The sequence below is a fragment of the Struthio camelus genome, chromosome 14, assembly GCF_040807025.1.
Source record: "Struthio camelus isolate bStrCam1 chromosome 14, bStrCam1.hap1, whole genome shotgun sequence".
NCBI classification, from domain to species: domain Eukaryota; kingdom Metazoa; phylum Chordata; class Aves; order Struthioniformes; family Struthionidae; genus Struthio; species Struthio camelus.
The window spans coordinates 14908861-14933165 of record NC_090955.1 but is presented as its reverse complement, the minus strand read 5'-3'; the positions used below and the strand labels follow the sequence as shown (position 1 = coordinate 14933165).

The 24305-nt window shown below is 49.5% G+C and overlaps 1 protein-coding gene across 3 annotated transcripts in view; it reads left to right on the top strand.

The window, feature by feature from the left end:
• NCKIPSD (NCK interacting protein with SH3 domain) overlaps nt 1–23258 on the top strand; it is a 61375-nt gene extending 38117 nt beyond the window's left edge. For all 3 annotated transcript variants that reach the window (XM_068960324.1, XM_068960325.1, XM_009688253.2), the window contains 8 exons: nt 6515–6685; nt 8135–8221; nt 9676–9814; nt 15953–16033; nt 17196–17324; nt 19270–19362; nt 20819–20991; nt 21563–23258. In XM_068960324.1, coding sequence (XP_068816425.1) covers nt 6515–6685; nt 8135–8221; nt 9676–9814; nt 15953–16033; nt 17196–17324; nt 19270–19362; nt 20819–20991; nt 21563–21766 — 1077 coding nt within the window. In that variant the 3' untranslated portion in view covers nt 21767–23258. The remainder of the gene's footprint in view (nt 1–6514; nt 6686–8134; nt 8222–9675; nt 9815–15952; nt 16034–17195; nt 17325–19269; nt 19363–20818; nt 20992–21562) is intronic.
• Nucleotides 23259–24305: the final 1047 nt, after the last annotated feature.

Below are 24305 nucleotides of genomic sequence, written 5' to 3'. Positions count from 1 at the left end.
TTCAGGCAAACGTTCTGGCTCTGACTCGCGCTCTAAGCAGTTCCATTCACTTTGCTGCTATTTGGACCTTGGACAAGATTTGAATATGATTTCTGATCCTAAATACTTGATCTCAGGATACAATAATTTTAATTCCACAGAAGTCATTTCGGGGAGGACAAGCAAGTGCCAAGTTTCTGCAGCTGGGATTTGAAAACCTCAATCTATGGCCATTGCTGCAGTCCAGTCTGAAAAACATGAGCATGAATTCTGATGTTGGTGTGGGGGAGACTGTCTACCTACCTGTAACTGGTACCAGTATCTGTCACTCAGGAATGCCCATGGGGCTTTAACATGCTAGGTACTATATGGAAGAGCAAAGGAAAATGCTATCTTTTCTCGTAAAACTTCAATCTTGAACCACACTGCTTTTGGAAGGAGAGCCAAGGTTGGCTTGCACGGTGCTCTGATGTGAATATTTTGGTTAGGGTGTGCATTTTTCCTGAATGTCCCATGTGGAAGATGCATCTTGGCTGGTATATTGGTGCCTGGTACCAGATGAGGTTTTTCCACCTTCTAGCATAAAAGACTAGCTCTAGCAGTTAAAAGGACTGCCACGTGTAATTGCAGGGTGGTTGTACTGCCTTAACTTCACTAGTGTAGTTTAATGGTACAAATTATCGTTACAGACTTAGTTTTGTTCGTTATGTCAAATCGTTCCACAGTCTCGGGGGCTTCTGTTTATAAAGTGATTCTGTGCAGGGTTATTGCTGAATCTTTGGTTCTAGGTCAAGGTTTCTTGTTTTGTTTTTTAATTTGTAACTTCTGAAATCCCTCACCACCCCAATCCATGTAAATGTGTGGTCAATGCTTCTGCATATTTTTCAAGGTTTTTTTTCCCCCCCTAAAATGAAGTAAGACGTTATCTTTGATCAAAGCTTTGGTCTACTGGTAGTAAATATCATACCTATTTCAAGCTTTGCAAGGCATTCTTTAATTAGTTATATCCTTTCTGCTCCTATTCCAGTCTTAATTTGAAGTCAAATCCCTGGTTTACTAAGTCAATTTTAGAATCCAGTACCTCCCTCTTATTCCCAGCTCATTCTGAAGATTGAATTGCTGTGGCATTTTACTTTTATTTACCTTGCTCCTCCTCCACCACAGCATCTGCCCAAAAGTGTGTTGCAAAGAGGGAGAAACAACCCTCCAGCTGGGACAACATCACAGTCCGATTTCTAGCTCAGGTAACCGAAGGATATGTTGGGAATATATGGGCGATCAAGAAAGGAGAACAGCAAAAGCAGTGGGTCCCAGGCTCCTGGGCTGCTCAGCCCATATGAAAGACTTCAGAAATGACGTACCGCTTTGGGGAGCCTAACCTACAGGAGCGAATGTGCCGAATTGGCTTCCCCGCTTAAGGATTGTCCTGGCCTTGGAAATGGCCCCTGTGCTTGTCCTTGAGCCAATTCCTAATGAATGGCATGGTTCATGGGCAAAAAGCACAAAGGAAAAGGAAACCTCTTTTCAAAGGCAGAGCTGCAAAGACTGAATAAGTAGTAAGCTGGAGCTGGCTTTTATGGGAACTCTGAAATTTGGCTATAACTAGAGGTAGTATATATGCTGCCTAATTTCCTGGCATCTAGGGAATCACTAAGATGAGTGTGTGGTGGTGAGATGTGCTTGCATTCAGCTCCTGCAGAATTAGCTCCTATCTGCAAGAAGGGGATAACACCACAGATGTCTAGGGAGGTCAGTTTGAGGATTTATTAACCTGAGTGTGAGGTAAGACAAATGGCCTAGTACACAAGCTGGCTACACCTTGAGAGAGAGTTCTTAGAAATCACTTATCTACTGCGTATTAAATTCGCATTGCTGCATAATCCAGTTGCGACTCAGACCCACCTCTAGCTGCCTTAGACTGAAGTGTTCAAACTACAGACAACGGCCTGTAATCTGACTTAGCTGCGTAGATCAGCCAAGCTGCTAAGGCGGGCGAAATGGCTCTTGGCTGGAGGTGGAGGAGCGAGGCAGGACGTCAGTGGGCGAGGGTGAGCGAGGCCCCTTCCCAGCCGCCCGGCGCAAGCGAGCGCGCCCCTGAGCTGGCCGCCTCGGCCTCCGCGATGGCCCGGCAAAGCGCGGTGCCGACGCGGCCGAGCTGTCCCTCCAGCTCCCCGCAGCCGGAGCAGCCTGCCTTCTGCGCCCGCTTCCCTCCGCTCTTCGTTTGGCTTTGCAGAACAAGGAATTGCTTTTAACAAGAGGCCGACGCTTTGCTGGGGGTTGGCTTTTCTCCAAGCGGGGCTTTGTCCCTGGGTTAATGGGAAGCTCAGCGGGGCGAGAGCTGCCAAGGCCGTTTCATTGGACTGCTCTTAGCGTCCCTAAGTAGGGCTCTTCCGTGAAATATTGTAGGAAATGTGAATATGGAAGGGCGGGGGGGGGGTGTATTAGTGCTCAGGCAAGTCTTTACTCCAGCAATTAGAGCAAACCTTCTTTATGAGATCTGTGCCAAAGGCTTTTAGCTCACAGCTGTTTCAGGGCTACGGTCACCCAGAGAGAGCTGCTGCTGAATACGTCTATGGAGCAAATGCTTATTGGGATACGGGTGGCTGGGACACCTGAAAAGCGAAGGCTGCGGAGCCCTTACTGAAGCATAGCTAACAGTGGTTGAGAGCCACACAGCTCTGCTGTCCCCACGACACCGTGCCCACCCACGCGCATCGGAGCTCACCACCCTGCACAGCCACCCAGCAGGGCTGCGTCCCCGAGGAGCGCAGCATCGTGTGCCCAGCTCAGGAGCCCGCTGGCTCTGAGGGCAAGAGTACCTGTAAAAGCCCTGCCCTGGAGAGCTCGGCTCAGCTGGAGTCAAGTGTTTCCTCTTGCACTGTGTTTAACGTGGTTTAGCGCCTCTGGGGAGAGCTGCTGGGGAGCCTGACAGCCTACGTGTGTTGAGAGCAGCGTTAGCCTCTTGCTTTTATAGCCGATGCTGCAGTAGGAGAGCTTTGGTGCACTGGGGAGGGGTGGGATTCCCCGGGCCGTCCCCTCGGACGCCTGTGCCAAGCCGCTGCGGGGCTTGCCCACAGACAGTCGGTGCTCGTCCAGAGGGGAGCTGCTGGGTGTGCGCTCCCAAAGCACCTGTGGTCCTCTGCCCTTGCTGGTGTGGTGGCAGGGAGGGAGTGAGGAAGACTCGGGAGGAAGAGCGTTGCCCGACGGCCGCCAAGCCGGCGTACCGGATGTGGAAGGCTGCGAGCGGCGTGGGGGCGACGCGGGGATGAGGGTCCAGAAACGTTGCTGGGCTGCTTGGTAGAAACAAAAGCCCTGGAGCCGTTTCTTCTGCCTGCGCTGGGGGAGCGAGGGAACTGCTTGAAGCAGCAAAATAACGCAGAATGAAGCTGTTAGAAATACCAGGACATCCTCCTGCTTATGGCCACGCAGGTGGATTCCTGGAAGTGACCACGTGGCAAGGCTGCCAAGATGTTTAATGAGCGCAGGCCTGACCCCGGGAGTGGGAGAGCCGAGGATGGTGCTGAGAACGCATTAAGACAGTGCCCTGTATAGCTGCACCAGCCGGATCGAGGAGCTTGCTAATAGACTGATCTCATTCAAGTCCATTAGGAGCTGATGTTCGGTGGAGTTTGCGGGCGGTGGATGAGGGATTGGAGGAAGCAGATTAGTGTTAAGAGGCTGAAGAGAATTTAGAGGGCTCATTAAAACGAGTAATCATTAAAATGCTCATCCGAAGAGGTATTCCAGCAGTGGCCGGAGGTAGGAGCAGCCCTGCACCGCTCTGAGGAGTGTTTTTGCGGGGAACCATCTCCCAAGCCCTTGGGACACTGGAGGGTACAGTTGAGAGCTGCGAGTTTTGTAGGTCCTCCTAAAGAGGAGGAAATTGCATGACCAAGTGAGCCTCCTCTCAGCTAACGTCTCCGATTCTGTGATAAATTACTATTTAGCAGGAGATTGTCTTATATTTGCGCTCAGTTACTGAAAGCTGCCCTTCCTCTTGCGCGCTGCTGGTAGCCTAGTTACCTGCTTGGCAAGCCACAGCTCACCAAAACTTTCTTAAGAGCATACCGTGCTTTATGCTCAAGGTAAATGAGCACGTTCCCTCCTTCATTATCTACCTGATAAAGATTGTGTAATTAACAGTGACAACAAGAATACTTTTTTTATTATATAATTGAAACACTGAATCAAAGTCCTAATGAGTTCACACCTCAAATACTGTGAAGCAAATTACTAACAAATCTGTCTCTAATAAAGCAGATCAGATGTTACAGTTAATAAACTTGGACTCATTTCTCCATGGGGGCTGCAGGGTTGAAGATGTGCAGGAATGGTCCCTATTCCTGCACTTCACCCTCCCAAGGTGGGTATGGCACATGGAGTCATGCTCTGAGCATGGGGCTATGCTTGCGTTGTTCCTGACAAAAACATAGGCTTGTTTCACCGGTACAAAACCGTTTTGCTCTGGCTTGTAACATGAAGTCTGCTTAAAGGCTCGCGGCCTCCAGCCACGCAGCTGACCTGTCAGAAGGAGCTGTGCCAGGGTATGATGAAGTCTTTTTGAGGTTTCCAGGAGTTGAAGAGACAGTGCAATAGTAGAGTGTCCTGACCAGTAGTGGTAAAGGCCTTTTTACATTAAATGACAATGATTTCTGACTGCACATCACAAGGTAGCTTCATCCAAAAATTGCTAAGAGTTGGACCTTGCAGTGAGCAGGCTATTCCTGTATTCTGGATTTCTCAGCTAAATTCTCTTCTACCTCATTGATCTCTTGTTGTCTACTGTCTTTGTCTCCAAACTCTTGCACATATAATTTAAGTTCTTCTGCAAATTAGTCCTCAATTCTCTTAATGGTGCCTCAGCTCAACACTTGTAATCAGCCCTTCTGTGTGCTGGTCACCCTCTTTTGCCCTGCTTTCCCGAAAGCAGGTAGTTCATTTGATATGCTTAGCTCCTAGAAGGCTGTCCTAACTCACAGACCATGAGGGCTAGCAGAGCAAATTAGTTGCTGTCTGACTATTTCTCTCTGTATCGCGAAGGAGAGGAAAACTTTAGGAAAGACAGCTGAAAGGTGAGGCCTTCATGGCAAGGGTTATGTACAAGGTGATGGTAGTGTGGATGTTGAAAGCAATCTGAGAGAGAAGCATATGCAGTAAGATTTGCTGACTTAGTATGTTATACTGCAAGCTTCAGAGCTGCTGTGAACTGTGGGTTGAGATCTTGTGCCTGAAGGAAGGCAGAACCAGCGCACCCCGAGATGAATTGGTCCCCGTACTTGCTGCAAACCTAGTATCAGACAGTTGGGTTTTAGAGTTTGTGCCTGAGTCAATGATTAAATTCCCCTTTCAGACTGGAAAGACAGGGCAAGGAAGAAAAAACAATTGTTATTCTTTCAGTAAGAAGGCAGTCATACCAAAGAGAGGTAGTTCTGTTTTCTGGGACACAAATGTTTTGCTGGGCGAGCGTGCTCTGAGTTGCCTCTGGGAGCAGCCTGTTAGAGGTTCACGGGACAGGCCAGCAGGGTTTGACTTTCCCCATTTCAGGCTGCTTTTTGCGGTTTACGCTCCTCAAGTCAGTGTGCCCCCTGAAGGGCTTCTGAACCCATGCACGATGCCTGTGCCCAGGAGAAAGCCAGTCTTTTACTGAGGTCGCTGTTTTGTGCAGGGGTAATAAATACCTCCATGTTCCGTGAGCTCGGGTTCCCGGTGCTTGCATGCTGGACTGCTTTCCTAAAAGATGTAGTTGTTACGCTGCTCTGCAGCAAGGGCGAACGGAGGTTTAGCTGGCACTAAGCGTAGTACTGTGGCCTAGCGTTTTGGATTTTTCCTTTAAATGTTTTGAAATGTGCAGAGTGCTGTAGTCATTTGAGTTGGCTTCTTACCTTAAGTTCCTTGTAGGAAACGGGCATTCCTCTTAACTCAGCACGGCCCCTCCTCAGCGCAGGGAAACAGCTGGTGGTGTTCTGCAAGCGTGCTCTGGTTTACCGCTAAGGGAAGCGGAGAAGCTTGTTATGCATATGTGTGTGCTAAGTTGCAGTTATCGGATCCAAACAAGACCCAGGTACAAATTCCCGTGGCTGTGGGAACGTTGGCTTGATTGGATTGGCACCAGGTTGCTGCAAGCCCTACGAAAAAGGAGGTATAGCTTTGTTCTGTGAGCGAGGTTTCCTGGGCTCTTTAACATCCTCTGAAGGTGGCTAACCCTCCCAGTGAAGCAACAACAGCTTGGATTTAAAGGCTTTCTGACCATGCACCGCTCCTGACGCCTGGTTTTGAGGGCTGGAGTCCAATTTGATTCATTCAGTGCATTAATTTTGCATGGAGCGGGGATAGATGCCCAAAAAGTATGAAAGCTGAAATAATGCATGTGTCTTAAACTTACTGTCTGTTTGCTGCCAGCTCTTGATTGAGTGAGGTGCGCTGCCGGTCCTGAAACAAAGATTATTCTAAACAGTCACCTAAATAACAGCTAACTGTCAGGACCCCAATAACTGGTGCTTTTTTGTTGTTTTTTTTTTTTTCTTCTGTCGTGCAGAATCTGAGCTCTGGGCTGCCCTCAGGACAGGTTTGCCATGACGAGCAGAGGCTGGAGGTGATCTTCACAGATCTGGCCAGGCACAAGGATGATGCTCAGCAGCGCAGCTGGGCACTCTATGAGGATGAAAACGTCATCTGCTGTTACCTGGAGGAGCTGCTTCGCATCCTGGTGAATAAATTTATTTCTTTGTAGTTCTAACAGAGCAGACAGCTCGGTTGGCAAAGTTCCTTTTTCTGACCTCTTTCATCCTTGTGTTGCCATCAGATTTGCTGTTTCTGAGGGTATTGGCTTGCTGTGCACCCCTCACCACTGATGTAAAGCGTTTTCCTTTTGTGTAGGCTCTGCAGCACTCTTGGACTGCGTTCCAGTCCACCTTGCAAAGCTGCTTTGAAAAGAATTGTAGGACTGTTCTTCATGGTAGGTGTGGTGTTTACCTATTGTAGGAAAAAAACCTCACCTCCAAAAAAACCAACCTCCCTCAGCAAACCTAGAAGTTTGCTGTGAGGGTCATTGCACTCCTTGGTCCATTTTAAACTTCTTCCTTGACTGGATGTGTGTGCAGGCAAGCCAGGCAGTATCGGAGAGCACGTCATACCCTGAGCACTCCCTCCTGTGGTCTGCTCTTACTTTCCCCACTGTTAAGCTTTTTTGAAGCTGCAATGTGGAACTGCCTCGAACTGTAGCTTCCAAAGTTCTGTGCTGGTTTCTCAAAGCAGACTTGTAATTGGCTCTTAATATACGGGTTGTCTCAAGCCTACAGTGCGCCCAGGTAGACTAAGCTATGTTCTCACTGCCCTAATACAAACTAGTACCTGAGGGATGAGGCCCATTAAATGCAAAGGCATGAAAGTTCTTTTGTTTCCTTGAAAATGAGCTTCAAAGCTATTTTTTTGTGAGCCAGTATAAAGTGTTTCACCAGGTCTGTACGTATGGGAAAGGTCCATCTCAGTAGTGAGCAGCAGTGGGAAATACTGTCTCGATGCGTTCTCTAGCACATGCAAGCCCGTCTGTGTAAGGGGAGCGTGACGGTATGGGAGCCGTCACTCAGAGCAGTGACGTGATCTAGGTTATGGGTTCCGGGGTGAGGTTTGCTCTTGCACCTGTTTCTTGTTCCTCTCCACTTCTGACATAAGCAGAACAAATATTTTTGCGTTATAAATGCTAGTGTCTTTCTCTTTATCTACGGCCTACTCCCTGCACGGCCTACGTTCTTGCTGTGGGGCCTGCAGGGAGAGGTGGATTTTGTGCAACAGTTTCCTCGTAATTTGGGGGTGAGAGGAGATGTTCTCGGGATGGGGACAGCACTGGAGTTGGTGTGTGTGGCTGAAAGATGCACCCAGCAAGGCACTGCTCAGGTCATGGGTTTTTTTAAGATGTTTTCAGCCCAAGAATCACTGTATGGTGGAGATGTTTCTTAAGAATTCACTTTTGATAGAGAATCTCCAGGGCAGCTGGTTCTTCTTGTGCTATCTTCATGCTCCAGCTTTGGTTTCTTTGTAAGATGGTTTGGCTGGGGCTACTGAAATCTAAAAGGAAATAGACTGCCCGTGGTCTCTGCAGCAGTCACCTTGCTGCTTTGATGTGTTGCTGGACTGACCTGTTCATTTGTGTTTCCAGACAGATGCAGACCCAGACGTTTGCAAGAAAATGTGCAAGAAGAATGAGTTTGAATCAGTCCTGTCCCTTGTGGCATATTATCAGATGGTAAGGTGGCAGGATGCATCAAATCTCTCTTCTTTTGAAGGTTTCCCTGGAAATGCAAAAGAGCAGGGCCCCTATGATGAATATACGTTAACGCTTTTTCCCCAGATAAGGCAGTTCTATGAACTAGATGGAGCTCTAGTAAGTCCCTTTTATATGCTGGCTGGTGCCATGCTATGCATGTAAGTTGTATGGAGGAGTAGAGGATGCTAGACTTGAGCAGCAGCTAGCACCGTGAATGGTAAAGCTTGCTGCTTTTATTAGCTCCACTGAGGGCCAGAATCAGCATCTCTAATGTCTAGAGGAAGGATTTCCGAGGATGCCTTGGGAAAGCTGACAGGCTGTGACTGCTCTTCTTTTAATTGATGCACTCCCGTGCATTAGTAAATAGCTTTGCTTTGGAAAGTAGGTTGTAAGTAGAAGCCTTGGGACTGAGGAAGCAAATCAGTATTCAGAGGAAGAAATGGAAGTTTTGCCTTCAATGCCTGTGAAATGCTGCTTTGCCTCTCCTTCCTGGGACTGCCTGTTATAGGACTATGCTGTGGGTTGGAGGCTTGTCCCCAGCTTGTCCCTCAGTCCCTAGCTACAGCATGTCAAGCTTTGTTGTGCTTAATTTTCAATCTGGCACTTCTGTATCTGAACCCAGAGCTTGGTATTAGGGGGCTGTAGTGTGTTTGAAAGCAGGGGGAAGGCAGCTAGGTGTTATGGTGCCTGCTGACTTTTGCTGTGAGCTGTTCTCTGACCAGGATTTCAGGGAAGCCTAACCAGATATAGAGCAGTTGGGTCTCCTGCCTGTCCGCTGTGGTGTCTATTGTCAGAGCTTGGCTCACTTTCCTTCTCTGAACCCTGGGTTTGTTGGCTGGGGCTGGAGTGTGCAGGTTACCCACGGCAGAGCTCCTGCATGGGAGCTGCAGGTTGAGCACAGTCTTTGCTGGGATCCTGCCCTGCGTGCCCCAATACTTTCTGGTTAACAACCTGTTCTCCCAGCACAAACCCCACAACTTCACAGTTAATGAACAGGGTGTGAAGAGCCACTATCAGATGCTGAAGAGGGTTTGCCAATATCGTGTTCTCAGGAAACCTCCTCCATAGCAGTGTTCCCAAAACCCCTGCATGCTCAGAGCCTGGCTAGCTAGTAAACGAAACCTGCTTGGGATGGGGATGGGTTGTTGATCTGTATCGTTATCATCAGATGAGACATGGCATTTCAGATCTGAGCTCTTGCTGCAGCATGCCCTCTGACCGCACATGGTAGTGCTCTCTAGCCAGTCTGGTTGTGAACGTTATCGTAAAAGGACTCCTAGGTTGTTGTTAAAAGCTAGTAGAGCTTCCGTGTTTACTTTTACCCTAGGGTAGTCTGTAGCTTTCCCAATAGCAGGGGCTACTAGCCAGGTGGCCTCTACCTTAGAGCAAGCCCTCACCAGGACATCATTTGGTCTAATAAATTGTTTTTGCAGGAACACAGGGTGCCGTTACGGCTGCTGCTGTTGAAGTGCTTTGGAGCAATGTGCAACTTGGACGCTGCGGTTATCTCAATGCTTGTAAACTCTGTGCTGCCAATGGAGCTGGCCCGTGACATGCAGACTCACACGCAAGGTGAGCTGGAGCTGATGGGCTGCCCCAGTAAACCAATCCTCAGGGGTATGTCTTTCCATTAGACTGTTTACAGCAGCACTGGTGTCCTGTCACTGCCTGCCTGTTCCATGTGCCCAGTGCTCCAGGAAGAAATGTGTCTGTTTTTAAAGTTATTCTCAGGTTATCACAGGCATAAGTGGAGAATGCATGGGAGGAAGAGGATGTTTCAGTCCAGTGGTGCAAAGTGCTTTAGCTCTTGAACATGCCTTTATTCATCTATATCACTTCTATAAGAAGTCTTAAAAGCACATTTTGAGCTCTTCCGATTTGTTTCTTAATCCTGACAGAGGACACCTGCAGATCTCAAGGAAGATCTCTGCAGCATCTTAGAAGCAGTTTTTCTTTCCCCTCTACACCAGGTCTTGGAGGTGTTTCTTGCTGATAAATGAGAACTGTGCTGATTAAAAGGAAATGACCTGCCCTCTGCCAGTGTACCACGGGGGATGATCATGCTAGAGCTGTTAACAAAATTGTGGTCATGGTCAACAAGCATCCTCTCCTCGGTATGGAGCTCCTTTATCTAGCCAGTCACACTTCTGGAAGCTAAATATCAGGAACAGACCGAATCCTTCTCAGCCCAACAGTTTTAGCGTTGCTTCTGTGCCTGACTAGTGTTCAGCCCAGCTTTCAGTGCAAGGTGGGGAAGGGTCAGCCTTTCTTGTCATCATGGGCAGCTGTGGCATTAGTTTAGTCACTGTGGCTTTCCTTTCTTCCTGGCTTTAAGATTGTGGAAAGCTGACTGCAAACAGCAGTAACTTTACATTAGTCGCTTCTCATCTGATAGCATGGCCTCTCCCAGCGTGCCTCACATGAACGTGTTCTGCTTGGCCATCAGGCTAGGCTGCAAGCATGTGTGGTCAGGTTACTGTGACTTGCTTGTTCCCTGGCAGTTTTTCCCTGGCTCCTCACAGGAGCACACGCCTGCAGGGCTCCTGGAGGTGCCTGCCAACAAGTTTTCTGCTTATGATCAGGCTCCAGTTCTGATCCCCTGAGCGCTGTGGAGCGGGGAACAGCAGTGTGTCCGTCGGCCTTCTTTGCACCGGAAGCCAGAGCCTCCCATACAGGTTTGTGGCTTGGCTCTGGCCAGGGCAAAGTGGAGTGAGAAAGGGGTGAGGGATGCCTTATTCCTCCCCTTGAACTGTGTGGGCACGCTCCTGTACAGCCTGGCTCTGCGGGCCCAGTTTCTACTGTGCGCAGCTCTGCCGTATCCTGGCTCTGCCCTCACTTTCCTTCTGTTTCATGCTCCTACTCTTTGGTGGCATGGTTGTCTCTCCTATTTAACAGGAACCCCCTTCCTGCCCTTCAAGATCCATGGGAAGACTTGGTGGTGATGGGGCCGGATTGTGCTAGTATTGTCCCCAAAGATCCTGCTTAGCCCAGTACCCTTTATCTATTAGCAGCCAGGAGCAGATGCTGAGGGAAGAGTGTAAGAACAAGGTGAACATGTAGTAATACTCCTCCAGCATTACTTTCCCAGCCCCTTGCGTGTGCGTCGCCCTAGGCAGTCGTGCCTTTGCGTCCCGTTTTGAAATCAGCCTGTAGGCCACTGGTAATGGCAGTGGCATATACTACATTTTTCTTTAAAGGAATGCTGAAAATCCATTGTTTTGTTTTAATCTCGGCCCACAATTAAAGTAGCCGTTGCATGACCTTGTGTATCAAACCAAAAGAGCCCCGGTATTTGGAGTCTCGCTGCTCTTCCCCATTGGTTTGCTGTGAATGTCGTTGAGTCATGGAGAAAGGTAACCTGGTGATGGGACTGTGTAGGGATTAATATGTCTGCTCAGAACAGGGACCATCCTATCCGTTTCACTTGAGCCAAGTAAATTTGCACAAGCACCACCTTAGATGTCTCTAATAGAAGTCCCCAGCCCCCTATTCCAGACGATGCCAAACTGCCTGTGCTGTGTACAGGACGGGTGGGGTTAATTGGGTTCTGGATTGGGGCATGGGGGAGTGAAAATTGAGCCTATTGCAGAAGGCTTTGCACTCACCTTTGCTTAGATGCTTTGAAATGTAAGCATTTGAAAGCCAGGGTGGTGGGGAGTGATTGAAAAATACTTCTGATCTTGTGCTGCCTAAAAATAAACTTTCTCTTGCCTCCATCACTAATTCATAAAGTTTGCCTCCAGGTGGATGTCTTCTGTGCCATCCTCAAACCGTCTGCAGTCTCCCACTGTTCTCCCAGTTGCCTTTGCACAGGCAGGGTGGGCTGGTCCCGGGCTGTCGCAGAGCCCCCTTGCTGCTCCCTATCTGGCAGCAACATTGGTGCCAGGGAGCTTTCCGGGGGCTGTGCAGCCCTGAGTAGCACGGCTAACTCAGCCTCATCCTCGTGGCCGAGCATCGAGCTTTGGCAGAGGTGACTTCTGCGCACCTTTGCTGATCTCCACATAGACTAAGCGTTAACCTATCTCGCCGTGTGCCCAGCTCTCCATGTCTCTTCCCTTAGCACACTTCTGGTTGGATCAGGCCTGTCTCCCAGCAAGTGTTAGACTCTGCTTTAGGGACCAGAAAAGCATTGCAGTGCAGGCAGGTAAAAAGAGGCTTGAGCATTTCTCACATCTGCTACATCCTCTGCGCTTCTGACCTGCAGCCATGCAGCGTCCCTTCTCTCCTTAGCTTTGTCTGAAGGCGAAATGCTTTCTGCCCTCTTTGCTCTAATGCGTAGGCAGTACAGTCAAAGGGTGAAAAGCTGCTCTTCCTGCTCTTTTTTTGCTGACAGAAAATCTTTAGTTATGGGAGCCTCCAGATCCTGTACTGCCTTCCTTGTGCTAAGCAAGGGCAGCCACTTATCATAGGAACATCATCTGCGGGGCGTACAGTCCCCTTGGCCTTAGCAGCAGGGTTACAGAGAAGTGACCATCCTTGCCCCAGACGTTCCTGCCCTTCAGAGGTGTTTGAAGCCATTAGCAGTTGCTTGCTACCACTCTGGTCCTTTCGTGTCCTGCCACCAAATGGCAAGCAGTACATTGTGTGAAAACATGACCTTGAGTCCTGCAATGACTTGAGCTTATTTTGGTACCAGAAACGGGGGAATAGCAGCTGATCCGTGACATACCATGGAATAGCTAATCCCTTCTGCAGATGGCAGGGGCCAGAGCGATCAGTGCCAGCACTAAGCACCTAGGGACTGTTGAACTGGCTGCAGAAGCTGTGGGATCCCTCTGGGCTTGTTACAGAAGAACACTTGAAGCCGAAGCTGTGCGTGGATTGTGGGTGCCTTTGATGAGGAGGCACTTTACCTTGGGACTGATGCAGGCGTGTTGGCCGCTGTCCAGTTCTTCTGCCAGATGCTTGGGTTTTATTGCTTCTGGACAGCCACTTCCCTCTGATGCGGCTCGCTTGCGCATCTATCAGTGTGCTAGGAGAGCTTATAATAAGACACAGCGAGGCAGAATTAGCCAGAACAATTCCAAAGAAAACAGACGGGGATAATCCACTCTGTAATCGCAGCTCTCCCCTGTTGGAGTTCAGCGTACGAGCAAGTCAGCTGTCAGGCTCTTTTTGCTCGAGCTGTAGACGGTTATCTTTGCTCCCAGTCCCATGATCTTGCACTGCTGTATTTAGAGGTGGAAAGCAAAGTCTTTGAAGGTCTCTGAGAAATTCCTTTCATATATAATATCAGCTTTCTTACCAGTACCTCGGCAAGCTTCAGAAATACGGGCCAGTGGGCAAACAGCCTCATCTCCTCTGCCCTTCATAGCACTTTGAGTGATTCTTATCAGTCTTGACGTCAGCAGAGTCTCTCTGGTGGGTTGCCATTGTGTATTCCTTCAAAGAATTGTATTAATGCTATTTATTTTCTTGCAGACTCCGGTACCACTCTGAAAGGGGGGAAAAATCTGTGCTTTGAATGGCAATTACTCTGTGCTTCAGTATGATGCTAGCATGCTGAAGGATGCAGCCAAGGGGGAGGGAGTCTTGCTGCAGTAGGAACACTCCAAAAACTTGCAGAGTCCATGCTGAGCGAGTGCACTGGGTTGATCTGGATTTGCTCCCAGTTCAGCTTTCCGACTCCATTTTCAGCATCCTTTGAATTTAGGCAAATCTGGCCAGATTTGCCATCTAAGCCATCTAGTAGTGGAGTTTGTTGTCACCCAAGATGAATGGACTTTAGTTCATAGCAGATGGGCCAAGGACATGTTAAACTACTCTCCCCCGTCCCGTGTCTAATTAATCTTCTCCTCAATATTTGCTACAACCACATGTTTATCACCGGCTGTTAGCTCTCTGATCATTATTTCATTGCTCCTGAGGTGATGAGAGAGAATGTTTATTTTGTGAAAGCCTTATTAGGAACATGGGAACAGCAGGTCCCTATATCTACCTATTGCAGCATCCTGCTTCTGATAGCCAGCTCCAGATGCCTTGGAGGAAAGTATGAAGGAATCATGTAGCGAACACTTATGAAAGAACATAGCCAGACAAGAGGTTTTTTTCCCAGCTGTAGGTGGTTGGTGGTTAGTTATGCCTGGAAGCATTTCTTACCTGCCTGCTCTAACTGTGCATGTTCCCATTACCTGAATGCATGTCAGATTCTTTCTCTGTTACAGTGAGTTTTGGCATCGCTGACACCTTCTAGCTGAGAGCTCCTTATATAAGTATGAATTATATTTAAGTCATTGAATGTCCTCCCCAGCTTTTATACTGTGAGTAAACAGCAGGTTGCAGTTTTCTTTTGCTGCCACGTGGTCTAGACTGCTCTCATAGAAACTCTTAATCTTGTTAATCTGTAGTATCTCCAGTGAAGCACCAAATGATCTAAGCACATCTTTACTCAAGATTTTTGCTATTTGGCAACTTAGTTGTCTTGTGGACCTTTGACAAAGTCCATATGTACTTTGTTTATAGAGGCCTTGCTTATGGAGCTGACTTTTCAAAGGTATTAGGCTGGAATGATTCTCTAGCCTTTTTTCCCTCATGCTAACAGTGGACCTGTGAGCTGCCAAGTGATGCCAGTTCTTTGGCCAAAACCAGGAACATCCAGTAACAGCGAAGGCAGCAGTCTGCGCAGCCTGAAGCAAACTGCAGGGCACAGGTGCTTAGAGGTGGATTGATCTGAGCAAAGAGAAATGAAACCTCTTAAAGGATTGGAGAGGGAATTGGAAAAGCATGTGTCTTGGTGGGAAGTAGTACTGTAGGGAGAAGCATCATACATTGAAGGGAAATGCACTTGTTTGTTTTTTTTTTTTTTTAAACTAATTAAAAGGTACTGATTTAGTCAATCTTTATAAACAAACCCTCAGTTTTCTTGTAACAAGTGTCCTGGGCTCTTTCAGGTAGATGTAACTGAACTTTATTTAGCCTGTGTGTGCAGTACCCTGCTTTATAAAATTAATACTTATTTTCTTATACTCTTTGAGCTCAACTGAATTGGATGGAGGCTGCTTGTTATTGTGACACAGAGCCTATTCTGTGACTTTTTCCTCTGTGAATATCTACTGAGGTGTATCCATTAATTAAGATTCAGGAAAGGCAGCGGCTGTGGTTCTGTGGAGTATTCACGTATAGCTGCTGCCAGCAAAAATTGTGTCGGACTAGCAGGCTGTGGGACATATTAATGCAGGAGATGTGTGGCCTGGGAAGTGGGCAGATGCACAGCTGGAGTCATGAACAGTGATCTGGTCTCCCCGGAGACTTTCCACACCTCCAGGCAGAGCTGATGTAGCGAAAGTAGAACAGTGCAGGGATGGTAACAGGCAGCATAGCTGTCCGGGGGTGGTATCGGTTGGAACAGGCACTATTTCAAGGTGGCCAGATGGATGCTTTTTCTGGGTTCGGTAATTACATAACTATGGGATGTGTCCTGAGACTGTGCAGGGGAGGTTTTTAATTAGTCGCATCAAGTTTGCCCAGATCCTCTTAAGTGGAGAGGAAAAAAATGAGAATGTTTGTTGTGATTATCCTCAAATCAATTTGGAAACACATGGTGTAGAAGGGGGAGAACATCCTTATGGTTCAGTAAATACAGGAACGAAGAGCACTCCAATAGGTGTTCAGTATCTTGACTTAACCACGTGGCTTTCCAGATATCACCAGGGGATAGAGTTTTGCAACCTCAGAAGAATTAATGGCTGGACCTCTGTGTTTATCTTGCAGATCATCAAAAGATGTGTTATTCTGCACTGGTGCTGGCAATGATATTCTCCATGGGGGAGCCACTGCCGTATCATCACTACGGTGAGCAGCAAAGGCTTGGCAGGATGGGAGAGCTGCTGGTGGGACCTCTTGAGTGTGTAGACAGGCAGGGAGGAGAGGAGTTTTCCTGAGGGCCGGGTTGGGATGGCTGGGGGAACCCAGCACAAGCAAGGCAAGAGTAGGGTCCGCTCTTTACCAGTAGAGCCTGGCTGCTGAAATACCGAGCCGAAGATGCTGCCCTGTATTAAAACGTGCACCTCTTATTTACCTCAGAGACGTTCTGTCTGCTGACAAGATTGAGAGCCCGGATCGCTCCGTGAAAGCCCTCTAAAGCTCTCAGGTGCATAATATGGCCTGTTCCTGCTCTCCCTTTTGACAGGATGGTGCAGCCCTATGTATTTCAAGCTCTTAGTGAAAGTGGAAAGTGTTGCAGTCAACAGGGAGGTGCAAATGTTGTGCCAGATGTGCTTGTTTCGTCCTTTGTCCTTTCGTTCTACCTTCAGCTAGAAAGCAATCTCTGCCTGGTTTTTTCCCCGTCCGTGTTGCGTTCCCAGTATTTGGGAAGCTCTGGGCTAAGTTTTCCTAGAAATGCAGTAGAGGATTTTATAAGCGTCTTATCTTCAGCTTCACTTACCTTCATGATAAACACATGCAAGATTTAAGCTGGTACAGCAGGGACCAAGGAGTGAATCTCCTCATCTCTCACTGTTCTCTCCTCATGTTACCCTGGCAATTATTTCCTGCAGGACGACTTATTTGCATGGCTCCTGAGCTTTCCGAATAGCAAAATTGAAAAATGGGTTATCGCTAATGATCTGGATGATTATTTCTTTTAAAATAGATGGATTAAAGCAGCAGCCAAGAATATAAATTTCTTCCTACCTGAAGGCTTCACTGGTGGTGGCAATGCTGGAACAGCAGCTAGAGCAGGATTTGGAATTTTATTTACTCCAGAAAAAATCCTCAGTAGGAGACCTACTTGTGGCGTTTCTCTGAACTGTGCACGGTTCTCCGAGACACTTGTCTCTTGCACAAAGACCCTTCAGTTGTTCGTCTAGTCCACTTGCAGGGTGGTTAATTCCCTGGTGGCTGAAACTGGCACTCCACTAATGGATTTTCTGCATAAAAGCAGAGGGAAGTGGCTTGCTTGGGCCATTGGTTTGTTCTCACTGTACTGTAAACGCTCCTCTTTCTTCACATGCAGAACATCTCAACTCACAGTTTGTGCAGTTCCTGCTGGATGTGATTGAGGACGGACTGCCCTCAGACACCACTGACCAGCTGCCCGACTTATTTGTCAATGTCCTTCTGGCCTTCAACCTTCACATTCCAGGTTGGTATGGTGCTGCTCTCTCCTGGCAGGATTTCAGCACTCTGGAGCAGGAGGGCACGAAGGACGAGCATGCAGGATCTCACTGGGACCTTGAGGGGGCTGTGATAACTTGCCCAGTTCCCTTATGCTCTGGCAAAATGCTGCATTTCTCCCAAAGGTTTTGCTTGCCTAAATGTTGGACGAGGCTCTGGAGGGAGAAAACAGACTGAGAGCCCATGTTCAACCAAGTGACCCGTTGAGGCACAGCACCTCGGTGAAGCCCAGTGGATTTCTCTTCACATTTTCACCCTGCTGGCCCCACACAGTTGCTGGACTGTGCTTGCAGAGCATGCCTGGGGGTTAACTCTAGGCCCAGCTGAGTTGGAAGAGAAAATGCCTCAGTGGGCATTTCTCAGTATCAGTCCAGAAGGACAAGTCCTACCTTCTGTAGTTCTTGACAAACCTTCTGCTCACCCGACTGCTCCTCTTGAACCTCATGCAATGTCCATGTGTTGGTGCCGGGCTCTTCAACCTTAGCTTCAGCTGCACTTTTTCCTGGCTTCCCTCATTCTCCATCTTCCCATCCCTGCTGAGCTCCTTAAGATTAGCAAAACATCTGGATTGCAGGAAGGGAATTCGCCCTCTCGGGGCCAGGGCTGCCCAGGAGTTTTGAAGCCTGTTGTTGGAAGATGAGAGAGTAGTGCTGGGTCCTGTTAAGAGAGACCGCTTAATCCTGGGTGTGTTTGCAAACTCTCCTGTTGCTCCAATTGTCTTTAGTTAATTAATTCCTCCTCTTCTGCTTTGATGCCTTTTTCCATGGGTGGGGTTGGGGAGAGAGGGGAGGGTAGAGCAGCAAGGAGTGTCCAGTAACTCACCTCCTTTTACTTCTGAGTTGTGCTTCATTAACAATTATGTGAAAGCTTCTAATTTAATGTGAAAGTTGATTGCACGGAGACTGATTAAGTGTAGTCTCTGCTGCTTTCATTCATTACCTCTTCTCACTGTTACCATACACTTGCTGGCTGCAGTAATTAGGCAATAATGCATGACAGGCAGTGTGTTTCTGGGGGATTATTTCCCACCTGGGGTGTAGCCAAAAGCAGTGACTTGTTTTCTGATGCTAAGAAATTTTAAAATGATGTTCAGATTCCTTATTACCAGGTTGAATTTTTATTCCTCTGTCTACCAGATCTTTTATCTTGCAGTTCAGTGGTGCAGCATTAGTTCAAAAACTGTCCTCAAAATGATTATTATATTAATGTCTTTCAATGTGAAGGTTCTAAAGCGCTTCACGGCCTATGAAATTTTACAGGGTCACTAACTGTGACAGAGAAATAGCCACACTGTGCTGTTCGGATGCTTCCACGTGTGCACCCCTACACACATGTATGCATGCGCATTGAGTCTGCCAGATATTTTAGTTACAAGAAGTTACCCCCAAAACAGAATAGGGGACACTTCATAGAAGAAATTCTTCAGCATCTCCTTTTGCACTGCCTGGTGCTGAGTGCTGGGAAGGAGTACTGTTACCTTCTGGTGCGTTCTTGGAAGCTGGCCTTAATTCCTATAAGAGCCTACAAGGTGATAAATTCCAGTGGGCCACTGCTGGTATGAAGATACTAGACAGCAGCCCTTGGTTTCTAAGAGCTGGAAGTCATGTTTCAGAATATAAGGCCCTTATAAGTTATTTCAGAGTCTCCTTTGGCTTGCTGGGTTGGAGCCTTCATATGAACCAGATGCATGTAGAGAGCATGAAGTCCTAAGTGTTTAATGCATTGTTTCCAAACTTGTTTCACTCTCCATATCCTTCCCTCTTCCTGCTGGGCCCCGGTCTCTGGGGCTGAAACTCTTAGCACTGTTAAACTGGGATGCCCCAAAGCGCAGAGCAATGGTGCGGAATCCGCTTTTTCTATTACTGTGGACTTCAGCAAACAAAGGGATCTGCTAAACAGGTTTCTTCCTTTAGTTCCAGAACACAGTGTGATCATGACTACAATAAGCAAGCACTCAAATGTCAAGACTTTCACAGAAAAACTACTGCTGCTGCTGAACAGGGGAGGTGAGTTTTTGCGGCATTATTACCTCCGTAGCAGGGGGCGCAACTAGCGGTGGCTGAGAACTAAAGAGACGAGCCTGGTGCTCCTGAAGGGGTGGGATGTGTCAGGGATGCAGCTAGCCGAGGAGCTCTCATCAGCCCCCTTGTCAGATCAGCCCAGTCTCGCAGTGTGGCTGCCTGCAGCGTAGGCGAGCTCTTGCCTGGGAAGGAAGCTGGTTTGATCCCACACCACTTCTATTCTTGGGCAAACAGGGCTCCATCAGCGCTGGCTACAAACCTGTGTGCTGCCCGCGCTGGCCATCAGCTGCTCTGGCAGCCAGAGCCAGAGGGAGTTCTTGCCTTAAGTGCAGCTTTAAGAGAAATGTCCCGTTCCAAAATTGCCAGCAGAGGGTTAGCTTTGTGCCCACTCCAGGCGTAGAGCAAAATCCGCTGTATGTGTAGAGCTTTTGCAAGGCAGATTGTTAGAAAGCTGGAGTGCTCTGCAGGCAGAGCAGTGCCAGGTATTTCTGCCTGTGCTGTGTGCCACTATTGTGCTTTCTAATACCTTACGGAGCACAGGGGACCTAGCTGCCTTAGATTCATTTTGTTGATTTGCCGGTAAATAATCCATCTTGTGATGTTTGCAGCTCTTTTTACTCTGGATTTAGTTCTCTTTTGGGTTGCAAATCGCTGTCTCCACACTCAATCAGCTTGAGAGCAGCCCGTATCTTAGTGCTCTTCTGTCTGGCCTCCTCCCAAAGCCTTTGTTTAGTCCTTCACAGGCAGATTCCCTACAGGGATCATCTTACTGGGAAGGGTTGGGGGGGGGGGGGGGCGGGGAAGAGAGAGGCCACAACCTAATGAAGACACTTCTCCTCTGCCCTCCTTCCTGACAACTGTTGGGGGGGCCTGCAGTGTCCCAGAGCCCCTCCTGGGGTCTGCAGGGACATCTTCTGGAAAACGCAGTTTTCAATTTAAATCGGGAGGTGTTTCTTGTCTTGCTTCTGGGACGTTACTAGCCTGGTCTCCATGGTGAAAGCTCATTTCTGACACAGGCTCCACTGGACTGGTGGGCTGTTAGGAGGGGTCATTGGACCAGACTTAATAAACCAGGGGGAAAATGAATGGTAGCTGTTGAGCAAGGAGGGGAGACACTGGGAGGTGATGTGCTAATGAGCTTTCACCTGGGATGTTAGGTGAAACACAAACAATGATTAATGCTAATGCTAATGAGTTTGGTCTCTGCTTGGTGCCCTGCAGAGCCACCATCCTGATTCTGCAGCTTCAAGCAAGGCACTAAGGTCTGCCTGCACTCCAGCAGCATCCATGAAAGCTAGCCAGAGGCAGGTGCTAGCTGGCCAAGGTCGGGGCAGCTTCCCCTCTATAAGCTATATAGTCTAATGAAGGGATTTGCACCAAAGATGGCAGAGGTGGATAATGGTGAGTGTGGGGCGTGACGCTGTCTCTCTGCCACCTGCAGATGATCCAGTTTGTATCTTCAAGCATCAGCCTCAGCCACCGCACTCAGTGCTGAAGTTTCTGCAGGACATCTTTGCCAGCAAGGATACGGCCAGCATCTTCTACCACACTGACATGATGGTCCTGATAGACATCTTGGTGCGACAGATCGCTGATCTCTCCCCTGGAGACAAGGTGCTCACAGGACCCCCCGGGCTCACTGAGGCCCTGAAAGGGAACAATCTCCAAAGTAACCTGGCCCTCCATCAGGGCTGCTTGGTGCGGGCAAGACTGGAGTCTGGGGTGGGCAGAATGTTTCTGGGCGCCCATATCTACCTTGGGGGCTGAGGAGGAAGGGCAGATTTATCCTGCCTTGGCACACAGCAGTAGAAGAGTGTGTGTGGAGAAAGATCTGCCAGGCTTCTGGTGATCTGCTCCCTTCTCTCCAGGGACCTTTGGGAAAAGGGCCACTCTAAGTGGTAGAAGTAGCAGGGGATCTCTTGGTTTTGGTGCTGCAAGGGGTGGGGGATGCACTTACGTGTGAGATTGGGTAAAGAGGAGCATTAGTTGCTTTGGGAGAAGCAGAGTATTCCATAGCTACTAATGAATCTTAAGGAAAAGCAGGTGCCTTTGGAGTTGCTCTCTGGCTGGTCACGCGGCAGCAGCTGTTCCCCTGCTCGTGCTGAAATGGAGGCTGGCATGCTTGTTTATCTCACTTTAAATCTCTCATTGTGCTCTCTGTTTTTTCTCCCCTCCCACTTGGCAGCTGAGGATGGAGTATCTGTCTCTGATGCACGCCATCATCCGCTCCACACCATATCTGCAGCACCAGCATCGCCTCTCTGACCTGCAGGGCATCTTGCAGCGTATCCTAGGAGAGGAGGAGGAGGGGCAGCAGTGCCAGATGGACAAACTGATCATCTTGGAAATTTATAAAGAGTTTCCAGAAATCTCTCCGGGTACCAGCTAACCGCTCCTTGGCTTGGACTGGAGTTTGAACCACTTGGATCAAAGACGTCTCTTGTTGACACTTTCTCCCCATTCCCTTCCAGTACAGCTCATACCTTATATTCCTCCGTGCGAGGCCTAAGGTTTGGACAGAGTGTTCATGGCCCTTTAGAAATGCCAGCGGCAGGGGGGGCATGGGATGCCCCCGGGGCCTGGTGCTCTGGGGACGTTAGCGCTGGGTAGAGCGGGGTGGGCACTAGCTCGAGGTTTGCACACAAGATGTGGTACAGGAGGGTATTTAACCAGCTGGTGTTGACAGAAGGGCAGAGAGCTTGTGAGGGACTTGGCGGTCTGGATGGTTGTGTGCGTGTAGCTACGCTGGTGTCCCGAGGTCCTGGAGCGAAAGGCCTTTGCCTTAGGGTATCACTTCTTTTCCATGTGCATCTCTCCCTGCAGTGACCAAGTGGAGTCCTCTGGTGCTTGGAAGAAGCTTTCGTAACATCTGTTTTGTTTTCTGCTGCTAGTGCCAAGCCCTGCCAAGGGAGGTAGCTTGCTCGCTGTCTAACGCCTTGCCTGGTGAGCCTTTCGCTCCCTCCTGGCTCTCAGCTTCGACCCTGGGTTACAGTCTGCCTAGGGTCTTAGAGGTCTTATCCCAGCAGCTGCTTTTTTTCAATCTGCTTTCTGTAGTGATGTTTAAATCTGAATTACTCGCTCACTCTGGCAACCTAGAACTAACATTTGCCTTGGGTAGTGCAGCTCTCTTAGGAAGCCTTCGGCCCAGACGCAATGCAAAGATGTGTCCTGCCACGTGAAAGCTGCAGCTTGCCGCCTCTCTAGCAGCATTGCCCTGGGGCCCGGAGCAGAGGGGTTATCTGTGGGCAAGGGCTCTCTGTTTGTAAAGTGTGTGGATTTCTTGCCTTGAGCTTCGTAGTGGCTCTGCCTCGCCGTCCTTCCTCTCCACGTGGCAGTGCTCAGAGGCAGCCTGAGCCTGGTGTCCAGTATCTCTGTTGTGACTATGCACGAGTGTGGGGAACCATTATTTATATTTCTTCTAGGTTTCTAGCAAACAGGATTAACCTGTTTCCGTGTTACAGATACAGTCACAAACTAACGTGGATCAATTAGATATTCATGTGCACAGTCTGGTCACTCCCTGTCCCCAGCTGTTCCTTTGTAGTAGCCTGTATAGGAGCCATTGGGAAGTGGAACTGGGAATACTGGAAATAGCCGGCACTGTATTCTTAGCTTGAGGAAATGACACCTGAGCACACCCCTGCAGGCCTGGGCTCTGGGGGGCACTGGGGCGCAGCAACGCTCAGGGATGGAGGGAGTTGGCCTGGCAGCCAGGGGGGTGAGGATGCCCCCAGCCCAGGAACACCCAAAGCTTGATAACTACCCTCGTAGAGAAACCTATTTTTCTTCCCCTGTAAAAATGTATGAATGTCAAAAGGGATCCTGTATTTTCTTAAACACTAAGTGTAACATGCAGAGGAATAAAAATGTCTTAAACTGGGCTTCTGTGAACATAGTCATGTCGTGGGGTGACCGCCATCCCTGTCGTGCAGGCACTGAAGGGATGGGGTTGGCTGGGTGCCTGCTGCCTGCGCAGGCAAAATGCTGGGTGCGAATCCTCCAGGGGCAGCTACAGCCGCAGCTTTCCCACGCGTGGGCTTGCTGCCCCAGCTCTTAGCGCTGCGTTTCCCACCGCGTCGCTGGAAGACGAGGAGGTGCTGCCTGCCTGGGGTAGGAGGGCAGGAGCCTCTGTGGGGCGAGAGCTCCCCCAGGCTGGGCGGCCGCGTGGGAGGGGGCTGCGCTGCCCCAGCCGTGGGCCTGCCGAGCGGCCCCCCTCGAGATGAAGGGTTCAGCAGGGCCGGACCCCAGAGCGCTTCACTTCCTGCACTGCACACGCAGCCTCAGCTGGCTCCCAGCAAAACTGCCGAGCCGGCGAGCCCACGCCGCAAGGATTTAATGGTCTGTATCGAGGGCTAATGAATGGCGTTTTGGCTGCGCGTGTGAGATGTGTGCCTGTTCCCGGAGCGCAGCCCTGCGCGCGCTGCTTTGGGGGCCGCCTTGGCTGGCAGCGTGGCGTGGGGGGGCAGCGGCGCTCGTTAAAGCCCCTCTCGGCTCCCGGTGCGCAGGGAGGACAGCCGGCACATCTGTCTGCTCCTCGCTGCATGCCGGCAGGAGCTGGCCCTACGGTGCCAAACATCGGGACCGTGTCAAACGCAGCTGCCTGTAGAAATACCCCTGGGTCCCAAGGTCACGTCCCAGGTCCCTGCTGCTTTGCCAGTGCCTCTGGTGTGCCTGGCTTGTGGCCTCTCGATGCCAGCGCAGCGGCTCTTGTGTGTCGGGGTGCTCTGAGCTCCCTGGTTCTTCCTGGCCCCCTAAACCCACCTCCAGCCCCCCACAGGTGCATGGGGCCAGGGAGGAGGTGTTCTTGGAGCTGGAGGTGGCTCTCCTGATGCTTGGGGCTTCTCCCTGCAACGAGAGCAGCACTTGCTGTCTCTACTGGATTTGGGGGCTGGCATGGGGCGGCGGTGTGCCTTCACTGCCCCAGCCAA